Source organism: Sylvia atricapilla, chromosome 12, assembly GCF_009819655.1.
Source record: "Sylvia atricapilla isolate bSylAtr1 chromosome 12, bSylAtr1.pri, whole genome shotgun sequence".
Classification (NCBI taxonomy): domain Eukaryota; kingdom Metazoa; phylum Chordata; class Aves; order Passeriformes; family Sylviidae; genus Sylvia; species Sylvia atricapilla.
In genome coordinates this window covers 8,237,677-8,259,065 of record NC_089151.1, presented here as the reverse complement: position 1 = coordinate 8,259,065, position 21,389 = coordinate 8,237,677, and the positions used below count along the sequence as shown (strand labels likewise).

The following is a 21,389-nucleotide window of genomic DNA, read 5'->3' as shown; positions in this document are numbered from 1 at the left end:
CTTGCTTTTTTCCCTCATAAACTTGTGTTCATGTTCCCCAAAGCACCAATGGTACAAGTATTGGTGTAGCAGATTGTGCAGCAGCAAATGCTTATGCTGAAGAGCTCTGCTTGGTTCCAAAACTGCTGAAATGCTGGTTCTCTTATGTCAGATCCCTGAGGTCTAACATCTCAGTGTCAATTACGTGTTTAAGCTTAGAGTGGTTTTGTGTCTTTTGGCTCTTAAAGCATGTCTGGCATCTTAAGTATCAGTAGAAGCAGAGACTTTGTCAGTTAGAGTTGATTTTTCTGTGGGTGTGACAGCCAGGTGATTTTGTGCTGTTCTGTTGTGGAGAGGAGATAGAAGTTTGTATGATTAACTTTTTTCAAGGAACTCTTCACTATGAGAGCTACTCAGGCTGAAAGGAGAACCGGATGGTTTTCACTCAGAGTTCTTTCCAAAGGAGCTCCCCAGGAGAATATAGTGAATATTTTGAAATGATTTACGAATATTGAATGTCACCAGTTTCTCACAGTTGAAAGTATTAATCTTGGGGCTGCTTTGAACCAGCCCTTTTATGTCCAACTGAAAGAAAAGATGTTACTTCTCAAATGGAGAATATGAACATTTCAGTCTGAGGGAGCGGGGCGAGTCCTACCATTGTCCTTCAGTTGTATGCGCCAAGCTAATTTTTCTTTAAAATTCTTCTCCTACTTCTTTGTTTTCCCACGGGTGCTTTTTTGCCTTCTTAGTTTGGGCAATTGTGGCAGATGCCAGTGCATTCATTATGTTTTTGCAGTGTCTACATAAATGCTGCTACTCTTGTGCTGTTTTTTCTGTTAACACAGCATAGTGTCTGAAGTACCTGTTCGATTTTTGGTAATTGGGTATCATCTTTCTTGTGATACAGATTTTAAAATTTACTGTCAATTGTGTCAAGTTGTTTGTTACAGTGGAAAAGAGTTGACAGTATTTTGGTTTCAAAAGTTTAGACTCTTCTCTGTTAAATGCATCACACTGATAGTAAACTGACACTCCTTTTCTTTCTCCTTTCAGCCAGATAATGAAATCTCTTCAGACTGCAATCATGTAAGTATTGCTTCGTTTATTCATTCTCTAGCTATGGCATTTTCACCTCCTATCCCTTATGAACCTGAGGTATTTTGCATATAGTTTGGTACTTTGCAGAGGGTGTTAATCAAGACACAATTGGGTTTCTGTACTGGCCTTTGGAGGAAGAACACAAGGTGATTTCTTTAACCCATTATAACCACGTTGGTCTTAATGGAGACTTCAGAGCAGAACATTTCTAAGAATTTTATAGACTGTACTTCTGTATCAGGAAAGGATAGCAGACATCTTTCCTGTTTTATAATTGGGGGGTGGTTCCCGTGAGTTACTGGGAGCAGTGTGATGTGTTCCTTTCGGGAAAGATACGAGCAGTTCTGAATTTAAACTCTTAATTTCAGCTGTTGACACCTTCTGTATTACTTTCACAGCTGCTAAATTCTTAGACTCACTTGGAAAATGCTGTGGGGGTGTGATATTTAGAGGCAGTTTGAGACACTTGGCTGGTTTTAGAACAGATTTCCTCTCAGCACTGTGTTTAACAGTGAGCAAACTATTAGCCAGTTTTTGGGCTGTCAAGCTGACGCTTCAAATCCCAATACTATCTCAAAAAAAAAAAAAAAAAAAAAAAGAGAGAGAGAGAGAGAAAATTCGTTGCCGAGGTAGGTATTAGGTTCCATTTGGTTTTTCTCATTTCTATTCTGTCAGCATACACCATATCAAGATCCTTAATTGCTTGGTTAGCCCTGAACACAGACAGACAAGTGCATGCCTCAGTGACAGTCTTGATTTTGGATGCTTGAGAAGCTGTATTTTGCTTTATTATTGGAAAATATATTCCAGAGATGAAACCCGGTCATGCTGTACAACTAGTAATTTCCAACTGTGTTTATAAATTAACCTTTAGCACTGCCTGACTTCGTTGGCAGCTGCAATCCTCTGTTGTGCAGGATTGGATCAGTTGAAGGGCACATGTTTCTGTTTAAGTCTTTTTCAAAAAGAGAAAACTCCAGTAATTAAAATGTATCTGCCTGACATTTAAATGTGCCAGCAAAAATTACCTGAATAAAGAAGAAATTGAGAATTCTAGAAATCAAAGTTGAGTCTTTCTTCTGCTGGATTAAGTGATGGCATCTCTGCTTCAAGGCAAATGCTGGGCAGATGTGGGTTATGGAAGCCATTCACAAATAGGAACTGTGGGCTCAGTCTCATTTTCCCAGGCAGAAACTGAAGGGAGGTGATAAAAAGCCAGACCACAGAGATTGTCTCATATCCAAATGTTTTCTTGGCCTCTCTCTGCTGTACAATTGATGATCATCCCCTGGAAAATACTGCCTAGTGCTAAAATCAGGAGTTTTAAGCTGCAAGTTTAACCTTCTTTCTGTTTGTAGGAAGGTTCATTTGGAGAGCATCTCATTTTGAGACTCTCCAAAGTGAGAGATTAAAAATGCAGAGATGGATTCTCATCTTGTGTCCTCATTCTTGTACTTCCAATTCTGCCTGGGAGAGACCTAGAGCACTCTTGGCATGGACAGGTTCCCTATTCATTCACTTTTACCAGTTAAACCTCCTGTTTACAATTTACTCCATCTGTAGCACCTAGTTTCCCATCACCTCCTTTTTAAACTTTCCTCAGCTCCAAAACCGTAAGAGGTGTGGAAAGTGGTGCAGTTATGATCATTCTGATTTTAGTTCTCTCTCTGTGTTTCCACCTTCCTGGAGTGGATGTGAAACTCATGTAGAGCATGTGATAGTTTTGCCAGTGTTTTGTGTACAATTGAAATATCAAAGTAAAAGTTTGACCAAATTTTAACTTTTTGATATTAAATTGTCACAAAGGCAGAGCTTATAAAATGAGTTTTTAAAGCTTCTTTATCTTTAGGTTAATGAAAAATGTTTAAATGCAACTTATGTTCTTGAAAAAACAAATGAGCTAATAGAGCAATCAGGCAACACTTCAGTTACTAATTTGCTGAGATTTCACGGCCCTACCCTGTATTTAAACTTTATGGTGCCTCAGGAGGACATCTGGGATGTGTGTATATATCTACAGGGTGTGACTTGGCCAAGACTGGTTCTTGTACGATGACCCTGTGCATTGAGGTTCCTTCATGAGCTCATTGCTGGCCCCTGGAAGAACAGTTGTCTTCAGGCATTTTTGCAGTCTAAGCTCTAATGTATCATTTTGCTTAGCAAGAGAGTACCTCCTGTAGGTTTGGAATATATCTGCATCCAAAAATTTGTCTCAGCCCTCACAGAAGGATCAAGCTGCTTTGTCTCCTGCCTTTTTTCCTAGGTTTTTATAAGGTTTTCAGCATGACATCTGTTCATATTGAGGAATTAATTTGTTCAGTTCACTTGCATCACGCAGACACACCCTGGCACACAAAGGTGTGGTGGGCTAAAGGTGTTGCTAAGTATGCAGCAGGTAGAAAGTTAAAGCTTTGTTTTATCCTTTCAGGTATGAAATATTCTTCATTTGTTGTCTTTGCTTTTATTGAGTTGGCTCGTGACCTTACAGAGATTTCTGACAGTCTGAATTTGTTCACTATGAGAAAATTATTGCTGAAATGAAGGGACAAATGGGTTGTCGAGGAGACTTTATTTTATTATTGATCATTTCACTATAGAAGGATGATGATAGAGATTTGGTATAAATGATGTTTCGTTGTTTTCTAAAGCAAGATATTTATTATTCTCAATGGAAAGCTCTTATGCTCCCTTTCTACAAATGCTTTCTCTATAGCTCTTGTGGAACTACAAGCTGAACCTGACTACAGATCCAAAGTTTGAATCCGTGGCCAGAGAAGTCTGCAAGTCCACTATTGCTGAGGTAAGCCAGGAGGAAGGCATGGCTGCTCTTGTGGCACTGAGGCTTTTATGTTTCTTTGTGACAGCGAATTAACATGTGAATAGTGATTTGGGAAAGCTCTAGTATCATATACCAGATTTGTACCTGTTATTATTTCAGTCTCCTTGCTAGAGAAGCCAGGTACCTTTGTGGTACCAGGCAAAGGGGTGGGATAAAGAAATGCTGAATTAACAACCCACTAGCTCCTACCAGACCTTTTGTCAGAAATTGGTTGTGAATTGGATTTGTCTCCTCTTTGTCATGTGTTTGACATTTGTGAGAGTGTCGTTGGAGCAGAGGTTCTGCTGAATTTAACATAAGGCTGGTTTTGGACTCTGTCTTGCTAGCAGAAGGGATAAGCACACAGACATCAAATGATAATCAACTTGAGGATTTTTTCCAAGTTTCAAAGGGTAGTTACTCCAAGGAGACTGTGTTAGGAACTTCCTCTTTTTAGGCTGTGCTGGGAGTTAGTGCTCTGTATCTCATGCATCTACTCACCTCGGTCCAGCTTCAAAGATGACTTGATCAATCATTTCTTTCCTTGTGCTCATGCTCGAGCCCTTGAGGCTGTGTGCTCATGTGGGAGCTAGCTGAGCTGAGGTCTCTTCCCCTGTTTGTGGTGTTTTTCAGCTAGACTTCAGGGAAGCAGTGGAGGCAAGGCTCTCTGCAGCTGTACAGGCTTCAGCTGACTTAATTCAGTCATTAAGCCCTGCTCTCAAAAGCATTGTTTTTTATATATTTATATATCCACCAATATTACATGACCTAGCCATAAACTTGCCTTTTAAAAAAACATGTAGTCTGTTCTAGTGTAAGTTGTTTAGTGTAAAGGAGAGATTAAAAAAATCTTGTTAAAGAAGGCCAGAAGATGAAACAGTGGAAGACAGCTTGCATCTAAGGATTGTGTCGTAGTTGAAGTTTGGTAACTCCCAAAAGTAAACATTACCAAATCTGTTGAATCCCAATTTTTTGCGATCATAGAAAAGATCGTGTTTTTCTGGCTTATATCATATGGCTGCTGCAGAATTTTTACAACCAAGACATTCTTGAAAATGCTCTTTTAATAGTCTGTTTAATTGCCATTTTTATACAGTGCCAGTCTGGCATTGCTGTAAATGATGCCCTGTAAATCTGGGATATTATGTTTAAAAGCGGTGGGAAGAGTATACATAATTTTAGAATTTTGCCATTTGATGAGTGGTTTTTAGTTAAAGAAAAAGGTTAGATAAGGAACAATAATCTTATGTTTAATCTTCCGGCGTTTAATACTGAGGCAGGTATATAAACCATTCCACTAATAATTTTTAAAGGTACTTCTACAAAACTCTTAAAAACAGATATATAGTGGGCATATACTCCTCCCATTCAACATTAATGTATTCATATTTTCCTTAAATTGCCACTAAAAGATGTAGGTGACTTTTTGGGTGAAGGAGCTCTGTTTAAAGTATTGCTTTGCACTAAGACAAAATACAACTAGAAGAGCAATTCCTAGAAAAAATCCTTTGGGAAGTGGTGACTGACCCAACTGGGTATGGGTATGTTCTGAAAAGTGCACCTTTAATTTTATCAGCTAAATATAGTTCTAAATTCCAATTGATTTTCTTCTCAGCTGTTGTGGCTTTTTAAGTTCTGGCAAGAGCTTTAACCTAGAATTATAGTTGGCTACCAGATGACAGTGGTTGCTTTGGAAGTGGCCTGGCAGTAACATGTTCACTTGGTCTTTTCTGCAGTTCAGTGGCTCAGGCCATGGAGCTCTGAAGCTGTTTCCAAAGCCAGGCTCTTTCCAAAACAGCATGTTGCTGTTCTGTGCTGGTTTGGCTCATGGTACCTGAGCTGAAGTAGGCCAAACTAAAGATGCAGCTTTCTCAGAGGTGCACTTGCTCAACTCTGTCATGTTCACGCTGCAACGATCCCCTGTGTTTTCACTTTAAAATGTATTTTACACCTTATCTGTAACAATTACATTGACCATAGTAACTGTTTTTCTAGTAGCTATTTAGATTAAATATAAAATGTTTCACCAGCCTACATCTGCCTTCAGATAATGATGTTTAAAATATTGAATGTTTTGTCACACAGAAAGTAATGGCCTCATAAACTGAGGCAGAGATCTGTTTTATTCATCTAGTCTGACCTGTGTGAGTCTGTCACAGGGTGCCCTGAATTATTCTTGTTTGAATTAGAATATATCTTCCTAGAGACAGCTCTCCATTTTTTAAAATTTCCAATATAAATATTCCAGCTTGGTATTTGAGAACCGATAAAATGGTTTCCTGCCTGTTCCCTTAGCGCTGCCCTTGCTTGTTATCTGAAACTGTCAGAATTATTGATTGCCATAGATCTTCCTTGAGATTGATGAGCCCTTCAGTATTTTTACAGGGACAAATCTTTGATGCAATCAAGTCAGCCCATGTATCTATTCCTTGCAAACCTGTCAGCACTGAACTTTAGTGTCTGCCTGCCACGGGTTCTTTCTGCAGCATTATGACTGCAATGTTCAGCACACTCCTGAGCAGGGGCCACTAGAACTGGGCAAGTGTTTCAGCATGGGTTTGCCGGGGTTAAAGAGTTGTGTAGTCTTGGTGCTCCTTAGAGCGAGGCATTGCACTGCTCCTATCGAAAGATTCCTCCAGGGACCATCCTTAACTGATAAGTAACCATGTTTTCCCCTTCCTTTGGAAAGACACTGTCAAAACTGCCTGCATCTTTTACTTCCAGAGGTGGCGGGTTTGGCCTGTCTGCTTCCCTGAGCAGTGCAGGCTGTGATTTATATTGGGGACCTGTCTGTTCTTGTACGCTGCTTTTCCAATCTCCGCACAGCTTTCAGCTTTGGTTAGCTGTGATTTTTACTTTTTTTAGACCACTGAGTATAAAATGGTTTTAGTACCAACAGTCAGTTCGTGGAAGAGCCTCATAGAAAAGAATTTGATGAGGATTTTCCTTTATAATATTTTTCATCTCCTAGCAAGTTATAAACGGTTCCATAAATAGTGTTGACTTTTGAATCAGTCTCACTTCTGGCCAAAATCTTATACTGTGCAAGGTCAGGTGGCTAATGGGGGTCTAAGTATGATTTAGAGATGTTGTAATATGCTCAGTTTTCTAAATAAAGGTTTGTCAAACTAGCATTTTTCCTACAAGTCTATTTGATTGCAGGGGTTCAGTGTAATTATAAAAGACGATTATTGAGCAGTAGAGTTTATAATTCTCAAGGTCGCTGTGTTTGCTTTTTTTGGATGCTGGCACACAGGAGATTTCTCATTTCTGAAATATTTTCAATTATTCTGACTTACTGAAAATCAAACTAAAGCCTAGAGGGTTTCTTTGCTAGCAGATTTTGAAGCTACAGATGCAAGTTTCTTTGAGGATTTTCTTATAAGGTTAAATTCATAAGCTGCAGCCACTGTAATATTTTTTTTTTTTTTTTTTAACAGATAAAGGAGTGTGCAGATGAACCAGTTGGTAAAGGGTTCTTGGTGTCATGTTTGGTGGATCACAGAGGCAACATCACTGAGTACCAGTGCCATCAGTACATCACAAAAATGACAGCTATTATCTTCAGTGATTATCGCTTGATCTGTGGCTTCATGGATGACTGCAAAGCTGACATCAATCTCCTGAAATGTGGCAGCATTCGACCTGGAGAAAAGGTATCCAAAGAACATGTAGATTGCCAATAGACTTGTAAAAGTCATTCACTTGGGGAAAATGATGTGGCGGCTCTGCAATAGTGTTACTGTCTTACTTGCAACTAAGAAAATACATGCTGGAGAGGGTGGTGTCCTGACTGTTTGCAGTTCCTTTTTAATAAATATGCATTTGTTCCTCTGTAAGGGACTGCTGTGCAGAGACTTTAATTTGTCTTTCCACACCCCACTAAAGGTGATCTGGCAGGTAGTTGTCTCTTTGAGACTCTCTCTAGCTTGACTTAGTACACAGAATCCAATAGATTTAAGCAGGCCTATTGCTTGGCTTGTTTCACAGTCTGGTTGGGTCTGTCAGGAAGGTCATCATGGTGATGATGCCTGTGCTATAACCCTTTCTGCTTTCTCAGGCTGATGTTGATAGACTGGATCAACAGCTTTTATCTGTTTGCTTCTCCTTTCCTCTGCCCCTGCAAAATCAGTTGAAGGGCACAGGGTATGTGGTGTCGCGTTTTAGTAGTACACACTTACCAGTACTGTCCTGGTTTTACTAAATCAGTGTTCTTTTACCTGTGATGCCTAAGCAGAGGTTGAGTTTATAGGGACTAGATGTGGGATTATTTTCAAGGGACTGTCTTTCCCTGTCTATTTCAGCATAGCAAATGTAGGCAGCAAATATGTAGTGCTGCAGGAATGAGTGACTTTTTCTATGATAAGTTTTTATGTTTAGGGATAAAGTTAAAATTAGCCAGTCAACTTTTTACAGTGCTTTTTAAATTATAGCTTTTATGCCTATAACAGTTAGTCTCATAAATGAGGTATTAATGAAGGGGTTTGCAATAAAAGACACCTTTTTTTTTGGTTAAAAAAAGAAGCTTTCCTAGTTGTTTGAGATATTCACACCTGTTAGCAGCTAGTGAAGTTCTAGTGTATTCCAGAAGACTTAACTGAGCCACAGAAAGCACAAAAATAGGACTCATTTCTGGAAACAAGAACAAAAGCAACCACAAAAGCAGGAGGAACTTGGATGCACTATAGGTTCAGACTGATAGCAGCTGAGTAACTTGCTTTCCCCATAAAGTAAAGGCTGTGTTCTAATACTAGGCTGAAAGACCTCATGAAATGAGAAGGAGAAATTGCTTTTAGCAGTCAGTATAGAATCAGAAGTGTAACATGAATCCTGCGTGTCAGGTCTGCATTATTACCTGTGGCTTGACCAAATTTAAATAAATTAAAATACTTGTGGTAGCACTGAAGAGATACAGCATAGGGGATTTTGTAAGCATAAACTCAATCTCATATGGTGGGAGTGAAGCCACTTTGGGCAGGTGGGTGTGGCTAACTGCACAGCCCACCACATTGTTTGGGTCAGGCAGGTGACAGGGGAGGATGGCTGGGCTGGCTGAGGTCACAAGGCACCAGAGAGAGGGAAACTTTGGGTCACCAGGTTTCTGTGGGCTAGCAGAGTGATCACTACCAGACTTCTATGGGGTTTACTATGGCTCATGCATATTCCTCACTTTCTTGGTACCCAACCCAGAATATTGTGCCTTGGTTTGTAAAATCATTGCAGCCTGTCATATATCTTTTGTTATGCTGTCATCCTTGGCACTTGGAGCAATTGAAGTACTCTATACTGCTATGGAAACAGCTATAAATGGCTATGCAAGCATTTCTTTTGTTGGTGTTCTGTTCTATCCCTTTGCTGCTTCACAGAAATCTAATTTGCTTCCATCAGATGCTGGTTAAGGTTTTATTTCCACGCTGCAGCTTCTGAGAGTTACCTGTAGAGGAACAGTCATTACCCTTTTGTATGACTGAAGATAACTGTGAATTTAATAAATAGGGCCTGGACACCTGAGGAGGAAGATGAGGGAAGAGATTCTCTCTCTTTTTTATGGAAATAAGCACAGCTAGACCATGAACTCCATCTACATCAGGCAGCTGGGTGATTGCAGTATGATAGCTTCATCAGAGTGACTGGGATAAACTGGCATTTTTAACTGTGAAAGGCACTTAAATTGATAATCTGGAATTACTTTGCCCCTTGAAGCTTCTTTGCTAGCTAACCATGTTCCTTTTCTAGACTTCCTTTTTTTTGTTTCAACTTGCCTGATACTTCTTAATTGAATTCTGTTCTCAGTTTGTTGCTTCTGATGTGGTGGTTTCTGTGCTTTCTTTTCACACCTTGGGTTTCTGCTCTGTAAGAGCAATAAAGTTTAGCTTAGAAGTCTTGATCTGACCCTAGAATTCATTTTGTTGTGTGTAGCAGAAAGACTGTAGATGTGTCTTTTGAAAGCCTTAAGTTTTCTAACATGCCTGTGTTGGGGGATCAGGGGGGAGTGTCTTTATCTCTTTCGAGCTAGTGGAGAAACATTTAATAGTAGTTCCAGTCACCTCTCCAGTTGGCTGTTGTGTTTCATAATGAATTTGGTCTCCTGGTATTTAACAGTGTTTTATCTTCATGCAATAGGGATCTAATTTGAAATTGAAATGGGTAATTGCAGTGGCGCTTTTCTTCTTCAGCTGCTGATTGAAATGAACTACTTTACCAATCCTGGTCGTGTCCAGGATTGTATCAAACTCTAGTGGGTAGTGTGTAGTTGCCAGGGTGCTATTTAGCTGTGATTTCCAAGCTATAGTTGATTTATTTGCCATAATGGAGGCTACTAAAGAGTCAGTTGCACATCTCTTATAGTACTTTATCAGATAACAGTATTTTTCCTAAAGGAAGATACCTTAAGAGACCATTGTTTTCTTGTTTTCGTTTTGGTTTTTTCCTCTAAGTGCTTTGAGTACACTTGCTCTCTTTCCTTAGTTTCACAAAAGTACTGGACACAGAAGAAACTGAGTCTAAATGGGAAGAGCTAACATTCAGCTCAGTCTTTGTTTACTCAGTGTAGTAGTATAGCAGTGTACTATCATCTGAAGTACTTGGAATTAGTGAATCACTAGACATCCCAGCATCCCTGGTGTGTGGGTTAGCCAGGTGGAATGCTGAACTGGAGCTCCCAGTAGATCTCTTGGGTGGTTTTCCATAGCCTGGCTGCTCTCTTTCTCTGGTGGGTTGGCACAACTGTCCAGTGCAGGGTGCTGTGCTGATGAGACAGGTTATATTTTATGCTCCTGCCTGCTGCTTTTTACTCTTCATTCTCTTTTGGTCACTTTTCTAGCTTCTATCTGCAAGGCTGCAGCTGGAACAGATACAGATGTGCACTTTAGGCATGTCAGGATAAAATCCTTTCTGGGAAACTTCTGCAAAATGATGAAAAATCCCCAACAGTTGCAAAGCCTAAACTGTACTGAAGGGAAAGTGAAATTTCTAATGGAAAATTAATAGTAAACCCAGTGTTTTTAAAATTCTGTTTTGGCCTAAAGCTGCATGCTTTGAGTTTGAATTTTAGTCATAGGAATTAAAATCTCCCAGTGTTGTGCTAAAGGTGATTTGCTTGGGCACATTTAGAACTAAGTTCCATTCCTCTGTGGCTCAAAGTGCTGTGGGACAGTTCTGGAAAGCTGCTTGTATCTTTTCTGGATCTAGATCTATCCTTTCATAAAGCTATGAAGAGTTTCAAGGCTCTCCAGACAAGACAATTAGCTAGTATGTTTTACAGATATTTACGACTTTCAGTTAAAATCCTCCATTTATAACTTGATAGTGGTGGTGAAGCTATGTTCCAAGAACCACATGTGGTTTTTAGATTTAATCTCTTGTGTTTCAGTGTATTGCTCCAGAAGAATGAGGCCTAGAGTTTGTCAGCAGTTTTGCAGAAACCCTGGCTTCTGCAGTGAACTTAGAGGTTTTCAACTCTGTGATGGAAGTTTTCTGAGAATGGGTGTTGGATAGAGGAAAATCATTTTTAGGAATCGTTCCACAGCAGAGCTGCAGCAGGTGTTTCACCCTTGTGCACACCAGGCAGCTGATGCTGGAGCAGGACTGGGTGAACTAATGCTGTGGAATGATGACCCTTGACTTTGATACCTCTGAAGCTGAGCTGACTGCCCAGAACTGTTGGCACATGGAATGCAGGTGGGAGCAGGCATCTCTTGTGGTGGAGAGCTGGGTAGTGATGCAGGTACCACCAGTGTATGTGAAAGTTGTCCTGCCATCCTTGGGATGAGCCTTGTTTGCCTGCTGCTTTAGGGTGGTTGGGTGCAGATGTACACACATTTGTTTTCCCTTCCAGTCTGCAATAACGGATTGTACAATATTAAATACAGTAGGTGTTACCCTATAATTAAAGCTTGAAGTGATATTTCTCTAAACCATGTTTGTAGAGTCCCATGCTCTGTTTGGCAGTAGTGTGGGTGTCTCCATGCACTTTTGAGGAAATGAAGAGTCAGGCTCTCTAAAATTGCTTAACTAGTCAGCAGTAGCACACCAGGGACCTGATCTGCCTGAAAATGAGCCCCAGATTAGGCCAGTAAATCTTCCAAACAGTGTCATGTGGGCACAGGAGCCTTAAGGACACCACAAGGAGGTGTGTAAATGTTTGATGGTTGGAGGAAAGGGCATGTTTCAGGAGCCAGATGGGTTCATTTATGTATGTTTCTGTTGATTGTGACATGTTTTAAAATTGCACTACCGCAGGGCAGCAGAGTAGCCAGCACTTCAGGATGGTCTGCCCAAATGTGGAAATTCTATTAGCTAAGTAATGCAATAAATGAGCCATTTCATGTTGTGTTCCTAAAGTGTAACAGCAAACATTCAGCATCCAGCGTATGGAAAGCTGCTTTCTAGATTTCCTATTAAAGTAAGTTTACTTACATATATAATATGGCTCTGACCAGGAATCTAAACCCACACTGCAATAAACCAGGAAACATCTGATTTTCCTAGCAGGAAAAGCTTGCCTTCTGCCCTTCTTGCTAGCTTGCAAGGGAACGCTGCAGGTGAGTGAAAGTAACCTTGGTCTGCCTTGTCTCCCAGCTGGAACTTCACTTAGGCAGGAGCAAAAAATACGCCACAGGAGCGTAAAATGGTTGTTTTCAATCATTCACACTTGACATCTTCTCAGCTGTAGTTATTACCTGTGACTGACCATGAGAGTTTGCAGAACTGTGTTTGTGTTTGATGTGGTTATGGATAAATGGCAGTTTTAAGTGGTGTGGCAAACATACTTCTGAGTGCTATTCCTCAGAATGCAGATTTGATGTTCAGTCCTACAGAGACTATGGATATATAATTATATTTCTTCAAAGATATCTACTCAACATATGGAATTTGCCAGTTCTCACTCAAAGAAAGAACCAAACCAAAAAAAGGAATTTTAGGGGGGTGTGGGTTTTAGGTTTTCTCCTTTAGTGTGTGGGGTTTTTTGGTTGTTTCTTAATTTATTTTTTTTTGTGTCTGTGTGTGTGTGTGTGTGGTTTGGTTTGGTTTTTTTTTTGGGGGGGGGGTGTTGGGTTTGTGTGTTTTGTTTTGGTTTTTTGGGGGGTGTTTTTCTCTCTCTCTCTCTCTCTCTCTCTCTCTTTTATTGTAGGGGAAAACTGCTTTTAGCCTGTTTAAACCAATGATATTTCTGGGTTGTGTTTACAAGTTAACAAGTAATAAACCAATTCTGCTTGGGTAGCAGAACTAACTCAAGTTAGTTCTCAAAGGCTAGTCAGGACTCAAAGGCTGCCTGTGTAAGAAGACACATCAGAACAAAAGGACTGGGGAGAATTGCTGGCCTTGAGTAGTCATGGACATCTTTTATGGAGACTGCTCTCTTAGTCATGCTCCTGTAACAGCAGTGGGTAATCTGCTTGACAGAGCGAGCTGAAGGGATGGCTCCTAAATGGTGACTGTAAATGCTGGGTAAATGTGACTGTAAAGGCTGGTGATTCAGCTGAATGTGAGCATACATGCCTCTTTACATACTCAGACAGTGTAAGTTTAGTGGCAATATCCTCTCGAGGGAGAGCAGCAGAAATTGAGGTGGCCTTCACATGAAAAATTTGCAGAAGCCTTGAGAAATCTGTAGCAGTAGAGTCCTTTAGGGGAACCAGATCTTCTGCAGAGGTATGGAGGGGACTCTTTCTAAACACATAATAAGGATATAGGACACTAATGGAGCTTTGCTGAGCTTTGTCCTGCCTTTTCCAGGCTTTTGAACAAAGCACAGACTCTCTGTGTTTATTGGCAGTTGCTGCTCACAGTCCAAGATTGTCTCCAGGCCTGCAGGATAGTGGATGTGGTGCACAGCCCTGGGCCAGAACTGCTTTGTCAGAGGCCTCTGTCTACTCTTAAATGCTTTGCATTTTTTTACTCTCTTAGTGGAGGAATTAGCATTGAGAAGCCTAGATTGGTCAAAGCTCCTTTGTGACCTTTTTTACTTCATGAATTTTCACCATCCAAATTGTCTCGGTGTGGCAAAACTATGATTTTTCTCTCCCCAAGCATTTTCTTAATGTGATGCTGTTCCTTGCTGTTGCCATGGTGCCAAGAAAGCTGTGTCAAATTAAAGATAATTTGGCTGTTTTGGTAAACTGCTCTGAGCACTGTGACTAAGTAGTGATAATCTCATTAAGTCGCATTAAAACAAGCCAGAGCAATGGGGGGGGGGATTTCATGGTGGCCATCAGTGGGATGGTGATGTATAAAGTGCAGTGAGTGCAGGTCTTAATTGTTGCCTCCTCTGAATTTGAATGTGGTTTAGGCTGAATGTTGGGAAGTCTATATGTAGACATTTTGTAGCTTAAATTATGTGGTGCTTAGCCAGAATCACAGCTCACTTGATTATGTAAAAGCTTCGTTACAGGTGTCTTGTTCTCCCATAGGATGCTCACTCACAAGGTGAGGTGGTGGCATGCCTGGAAAAAGGCCTGGTAAAAGAGGCAGAGGAGACTGATCCTCGAATCCAGGTTTCTGATCAGTGTAAGAAAGCAATTCTTCGTGTAGCTGAGCTCTCTTCTGATGACTTCCACCTGGACCGGCATCTCTACTTCGCGTGCCGAGATGACAGAGAGCGATTCTGTGAAAATGTGAGTGCTTTCCTCTTCCTTTCTCTCTACAGTAATCCATTAAGAAACCCCAAAACCTCTCTGGAAAAAGCAATGGAAGGGAACTGTAGACTGGAGCCTGAGTGATATTGTGTAATACTGAAAACAGACACCCTGTAACTGTCATTTTGCAATAATTCCAGTATTAAGTTCATTCATCCAACAAACTCGCATTATTTCCAATGGGTTAATGAACTGAATTGGCATAAATGGTTTAAGGGGCAGCTGAACTGGTGTGACAGGGTGTGGGGGAGGAAAGGCAGAGGTGAGTGACCACCCCCTTCTACAGCTGTAAGCTTTTGCACAAAGTAAGCCTGGTCTGACTATATTTGCAGCACTTTTTATGCCTAGAGCGTGAGCTGAAGAACTGCATTGTTCAGTCTCAGCTTGTATTAGCTGAGAATTGTTACACTAAAAGGGTGATGGACATGACCAGATTTTTTTAATGGAATAAAATTTAAAGGATTTTTATTGCATAGAAACTATTGCTGTAATTTGAAATATTAACTCAAATATATTACTGATTTTAAAAAAATTCTCCTCGGGTGTAGTTTAGCCTGCTCATCAAGTGTTACAAGTATTCTCTTTAAGGGCAAATGTTACTGTTCTGTTTCACAGACTCAGGCTGGGGAAGGCCGAGTATACAAGTGCCTCTTTAATCACAAGTTTGAAGAATCAATGAGTGAAAAGGTACGTATCCTGGTGAGACAAATCCTTACTGCAGAAATCATCAGATCATTCCTCAATCCAGGCTGCATTATTCTTTTCCAGTGTTAAAGAAAATGTCATTTTCAGAGCCGGATAATCGGCTGCTTCAACAAATGCTTTTACTTTGATATTTTTGTGTTTCAAGTTTCAGTCTTTAAAGTAAAGGATTTAAATAAATCAAAGCTTTTGGGTGGGTAATTTGGGGAGGCAGACATGGAGCTCAAGTGGTAGAGTTGTGATTGACTGTTTAAAGTAGTAGTCATGGCATGCTGGGGTAAGCCTTGGATAAATGGTGCTCTAATTTATACAGATTAGAAACAAAAAGGAGGCTGTGTTTCCTTCAGTTGTGTTTTTAAGGCTGTTTTTAAGCTTTAAAACACAAGTGAAAGAAATACAGCACACTCTCTGGTGCACAGTTCAGTGACTGAAGTTTTCCTTCCAGTTTTCTTGAAGATGTAGTTTTCAACAACAGCAAAAAAAGTTGCTCTAGAGAGCTAGTCCTGAAAATTTTGTATTGCTGTAGGTGCTTCATTAAGGCAGCAATGCCTTCAGTGATTTTGGAAGCAGCATCATAGTGTTTGGGATTATATGGAATTATATAATCTGTTGGAAAGGGTATGAAGATGATTATATGTAAAGATCTCCTCAGAGAAGATCTGCTGAAGGAGCCTGACTCAAGAGTACTGGAGGGATCAGACTAATTTCTTTTTTGTTGAATGCATTAGCTGTTTGACAGCTTGGTTCCAATTAACAAATTCAAATCTGGACAAGTGATCGCTGAGGGTTTGAAGCAAAGCACCATTTTGTAGGACTGTGTTACTGAAATGAACTACTGCTGTTGCTTAACCTCTGTTTAGTTATACAGGGACATTGGTAGTTTTTGAAGGGTGTTTTCCATGATCAGCTGACTGAGGTATGAGTGTAAGATGTAGAGAGGTTACACCAAGCTGCAGCAGATGACTTTGTAGAGAGAGAGGGGTGGATGCTCTGAGGACGCAGTTTGCAGAGCAGAAGGAACACTAAATGTAGTTCTCACTCTTGTAGCTGCCAAGGTTGGACCATCTGCAAAGTCACTGGTTTTTTAGAAGCTGTTACCCAGCAGAGAGTCCCTCCTTGCCGCTGGCGTCGGCTACTGCATACACATGTAGCCAGCAATAGCTGCTGGTGGGTGGCTTGCTTTGTGTCATCCAAAACCAGCTCCCATGCTGTATCCAGCCTTTCCCTGCTTCAGGCAACGAGGTATCTGCAAGCCTGTATCTCCCTGTGTCCAGAGTTGTAAATTTGTCCAATCCCAGAGTCTGGACTACAGAGGACCATGAAAGATGGAGTGAGAATATGTTGGAGCAGGGTTTTCCAGGTCCTCAAGTAGGTGTGGGAAGGAGGGGGTAAAGTCAAAAACCTGATGTAAGAAAGTGAGGAGTGGGTTCTGGGACTTTCCTGTTCCTTGTGCCAAGATTGCTCCCTCTTCTCCCTGTTCTACATATTCACTGTTTTCCTTCCTTTCAAGTGGGCTGGGAATGGACAAATTTGCTTGAGGTATTCTGAGTTATCTGCTGCCCTCAGATTTAATTTTCACATAATTTAAACCAAAAGCTATGAAGTGTGGCAGTGTTTTTACAGGTCCTTTTTTGGATGAAATTTAGAAGGTTGTTCTTGCAGCTGCTGGCTTCAAGTTTGGCCACAGTGCATCCTCATGAACCTCACCAGTTGTGGAAAATGGCTGGAAATTCCCACGGTTAGGCTGTTTTATCTGCTATCATCTGCTCAGTGCGTTGCAGATCAAATTCAAGAAACGCATTATTTTGTAAATGCAACTGGAAAAAGTTATTTCTTGAGGGCATGGGGTGAGCATGTACCACAGCTGGGATAAATGTCAGCAACTGCTCCTAGTTACCACGAATGAGTCACACTCTTCACAAAAAGCTGGATGAATGTGCAGTTTTGAGAACTGCTCTGCAGAGAGCTGCTCCCTTTGAAACCCCTGATCTGCTGACCTCGGTGTGCATTGTTAACCGTGTGGTTTCAATGAGACAAATGAAATGTAGATGCGGTCCAGCTTAAACACATGAATTTAATAGCATCAGTTGTTTTCTGAGATGCAACTTAAAAACTTGACAGCAGCAGTTCCAGCTCTCTCCCACCAGCTCAACACAGAAGCTCATTCTGCATCCCAATGTGTCTCCTGCAGTGTCGTGATGCGCTGACGACCCGCCAGAAGCTGATTGCCCAAGACTACAAAGTCAGTTACTCACTGGCCAAGTCCTGTAAGAGTGACCTGAAGAAATACCGCTGCAATGTGGAGAACCTGCCCCGCTCTCGGGAAGCCCGGCTTTCCTATCTGTTGATGTGCTTGGAGTCTGCTGTGCACAGAGGTAAGTGAAGTTCAAGACTTTCTGGGACTTTGATTTTAAAATTTGGGACCTTCAGCTTCAATGTGTATTTACAGTCCCCTTCTCCTTTTGCCAAACTTTGTTTCAAAGGCAAATTTCCTCCTCATGGTGCTTTCATCCCTGTTGTTTTGACGAACAGAATAGCTGAGTAAACCCCACTGCCACTGACTTCTTTTGTGTAGAGACAAGAAGTTTAAAATGCAAAATAGCAAATCCCACTTGGACTGCTGATGTGTAGTTGCAAATCCTTCTATTCACTGTGAATTCAAGCAGCTCTTTTCCTCCATTGTGTAGTAAGCATTAAATATGCTACAAGGTTAAAACACAGAATAGAGAACCTGTTTATCCTCACTTAGGGAAAACCAGGGATACTCAGTCTTCTGCCTGCAATAAATAATGTTTTTTCTTGCAGTTCAGTAGCCTGAGTAAATGCCTTAATTTCTCTGACTCTGTTTTTTCCCTGTATAGAAAGAAGGTAAGTGTGAGAATACTGGTTTTGGCCATTTAAGTTAATGTAAGCTAGAGGTGTTCTAACACCAGCTGCTGTCTCCAAAGGCATTTTAGAAGGCTTAATGCAGCTGGACCATTCTAAAGGTTCTCTGTGAAATTGCCATAACATGAAACAATGTGTTACATCCTCTAGATCTGTACTGGAGAACTGCTTGTTTTTCCTCTTGGCATGCAGCTGGGTGGTTTCAGAGTGAGCAGCAGGGCTGCATGCTGCAGTGCCTCTGGCATGGGATGGAAAGGCTGCCATAATTCCATAAACTGTCTGCATTTTTGAGTTTGAATAACTCATTGCTTCTGATTGATGTGGAAATGATGTGCCCTGTTTGTAGGAAAGTTGTGGGTTTGACTTCTCCCTGCACTAGGGCAGGTGGTTTCCTGAATTGCTGTTCATCTATTTAATTTCATGGTGGAACGGGTTCTGCAGTGTCTCATGCATGAGACAGAGCCCAGGAGCAGCACTAATTATTCCACACAGCACCATGTACATGTGTTACAATGCCTGGCAGCCCCTGTTGGGGTGTCCTCTGTTCCATGAGATGTTGTGCACATATAAATAGGTTATGATAGGGAGTGCAGGAAAACTTATAGCAGATCTAAGCATTTACTACAGCAAGATTTCTGTGCAGCTGCAGTGGTTTGTTGGACACTCCATGTATACTTCTGTTTAAGTCTTGAGTTGTGACTTCCTGAGCATTTATGTGCTATTGCCCTAGAGAACTTTTTCCTTGAAGAAAATGTTTAACCTGCTGTCGAAACAAATTCCTCTCCCACTTACATACCAAGCTGGCAAACCTACCAAAGGTGACTTCTGCAGTGGAAGAAGGAGCCCTTGAGCACTTGGGGAAAAGCTGTCTTGTGCTACAGAACTGCGGATCCATGAGTGCTTTCAGCTGTTCTTCAGAAGCAACTCCTGTAACGTGACATCCAAAATCCTAATCTTTCAGGCATTCTTTTTTAAAAAACCTGTGTTAAATCCTAGCCTGGCTATATTTTACAGGATTATTTAAATGGCAGGAACGACCACAACCACTGCTTTATTCCTCGGCATGAATGCTTCAGCACATTTGTTTCAGTTTGGTGGTGTTCAGTGTAGACATTGTCCCCACTCTTCCAACACGCCGGTAGCACAGGTCAAGAAGGACTCTGTTAAGCATTGAAACTAAATCACATCATCTTCTCTTGGCTCAGGTCGACAAGTGAGCAGCGAGTGCCAGGGTGAAATGCTGGATTACCGGCGCATGCTGATGGAAGACTTCTCGCTGAGCCCAGAGATCATCCTGAGCTGCCGAGGGGAGATCGAGCACCACTGCTCCGGCCTCCACCGCAAAGGCCGCACCCTGCACTGCCTGATGAAAGTCGTCCGGGGAGAAAAGGGCAACGTCGGCCTCAGCTGTCAGCAGGCAGTAAGGAGCTTTTCTACCACTTCACTTACAGTTTGCTCGGTTGGTAGAAGCATTGATTTGTGTGTCAGTGTTTGCCTTGCCGTGGAGGTTGTGCTGAAGTCAGCCTGGCTCTGCTGGGTGCCACTGAATGCTGGAAGCTGTTGTGTAATTGACATGCTGTGAACTTGGTATGTAGCAGCGCATCAGTAAGGGTGGTGTTTTTCCTCTCAAAAAATACATTTTGGATTGTTTTTTTTTAGGATCTTCTGTAGTTCTTCCCTACCAGCTTTGAAGTAATGGAATTTCCTCCTGGGTGCAAGATGTAGGGAAACTTGCCTTTTATAATGCTAAAACATTCCTTGTACTTCCCTTTTTCCCCTCTCCTTCCCTTTTCCCCCTGTGCCCTGTCCTTGGACATGCACAAAACCTTTCAAAGCACCTTCCCACTCAGTTTTATTTTTGCTATTTCATTCAGCTTTAGTGATGGAAATGGAACTTCAGGGACAGGGAGGTACAGCAGACTGCTGTGTGTTGATGTAATTGCAACCAGTGAAGGAAATGTAATTTTCCTCCAAAATACCTCTGTAAAATGTAATATTTTTGTCTTTTTTTTAACTCCATTTTGGCCCAAATACATCCTGTTTATCGTTTATTTAAATTAAAAACAATTTAGGTTTTGTTAAAACTCATTAGTGCTTTTTAATATGAAATTACATTTTTGTACTTAATACTTTGTTTTAATGACCCATGAGCTCAAAGAAGTGACATCAGTGATAAAAATGGCAAGGGAGAGTTAGTTCTGATGTAGGAATTTGGGGAGATGTGTGCTCTTGACTTCTTTTAATAAACAGAACCACTATTCTGTACATTTTTCTTTTAAATGTAGCTTAAAACTTGAGCCTCAAGCAATGCCAGTTTGTATGTATTATCAAAGATAAATGAATATCTGTTAAATATTTGTAAGTCATAGGGTGCTTTTCTGATGAAGCTTATTTCTGCTTAAATTCCAGGTGTACTGGGGCAGCAGCTGTACAGTTTGAGTCATTCCTGCAGAGATCTGTAGTGCATGACTTATGCTTTGCAGCCTTGGTGTGAAAAACTGAATGTTTGTTTCTGTTTAAATATGAAATTGAAACTGCTGCTTCAGGATTTCATTATTTGCATATATTCATAAGATCTGTTAATCTTGGGAATAACTTTTAGATCATGACATGCATGTTCAGAGCAAGTCATAAGTCAAAACAAGAAGCCCCCAGAAGTGATATGGGATTTCAGACTTTCAGAGAAAAATACCTTCAGAAATTTAGGGCAAGTTTGGAGATTTTTTTAGTTCTCTTATACTTAAGATACTGCTTTATTTTTGTACAGTAAGTTGATACAGTAGTAAATAGGATTGTCCCTTCAAGTTAAATGTGTTTTGTTCTCTAGGTGAAGAACAGCAGAAAGCAAATTAGGTGTTGATTTTATAACTACATTTAGCTTGTCTGGATTTTTATGCGCAAGAGGAAATAGATGATTGCAAGAACAGGATAAACATTCCTATGTTCTGAGTTTCTGAAGACTGACACAGTGCTATTTTATAGCTGCCTACAACTTTTGAAGTACTAAATAATTTACTGTTCTTATTTTTCGTATTTGAATGGTAAGCGTTGTCTCAGCTGTCAGAGGCTTTGTTGTGTTTTGACTTATTGTGTTAGAGTGAGCTTTCTGCTTTTACATTTAAAGGCAGATAAATTATCTTTGCAAGGAAGAGAATGTTGCATGAAACTCTTCCAGGTACTGTGCAACTTGGGCTAGAGACTTCAACTGCTTGTCACATGACATTGGCGCATATGGCAAGCCCTGAAGAAGAGAAGTTAGAGATCCA

General features: G+C 40.8%; 1 protein-coding gene across 1 annotated transcript in view; it reads left to right on the top strand.

Annotated features, from left to right (window-relative positions):
- Nucleotides 1-21,389, top strand: part of GLG1 (golgi glycoprotein 1) — an 83,772-nt gene that overhangs the window by 37,157 nt on the left and 25,226 nt on the right. The window contains exons 2-8 of the mRNA XM_066327765.1: nt 1,036-1,068; nt 3,794-3,880; nt 7,339-7,554; nt 14,311-14,514; nt 15,151-15,222; nt 17,429-17,612; nt 19,329-19,543. Of these exons, the coding sequence (XP_066183862.1) occupies nt 1,036-1,068; nt 3,794-3,880; nt 7,339-7,554; nt 14,311-14,514; nt 15,151-15,222; nt 17,429-17,612; nt 19,329-19,543 (1,011 nt within the window). The remainder of the gene's footprint in view (nt 1-1,035; nt 1,069-3,793; nt 3,881-7,338; nt 7,555-14,310; nt 14,515-15,150; nt 15,223-17,428; nt 17,613-19,328; nt 19,544-21,389) is intronic.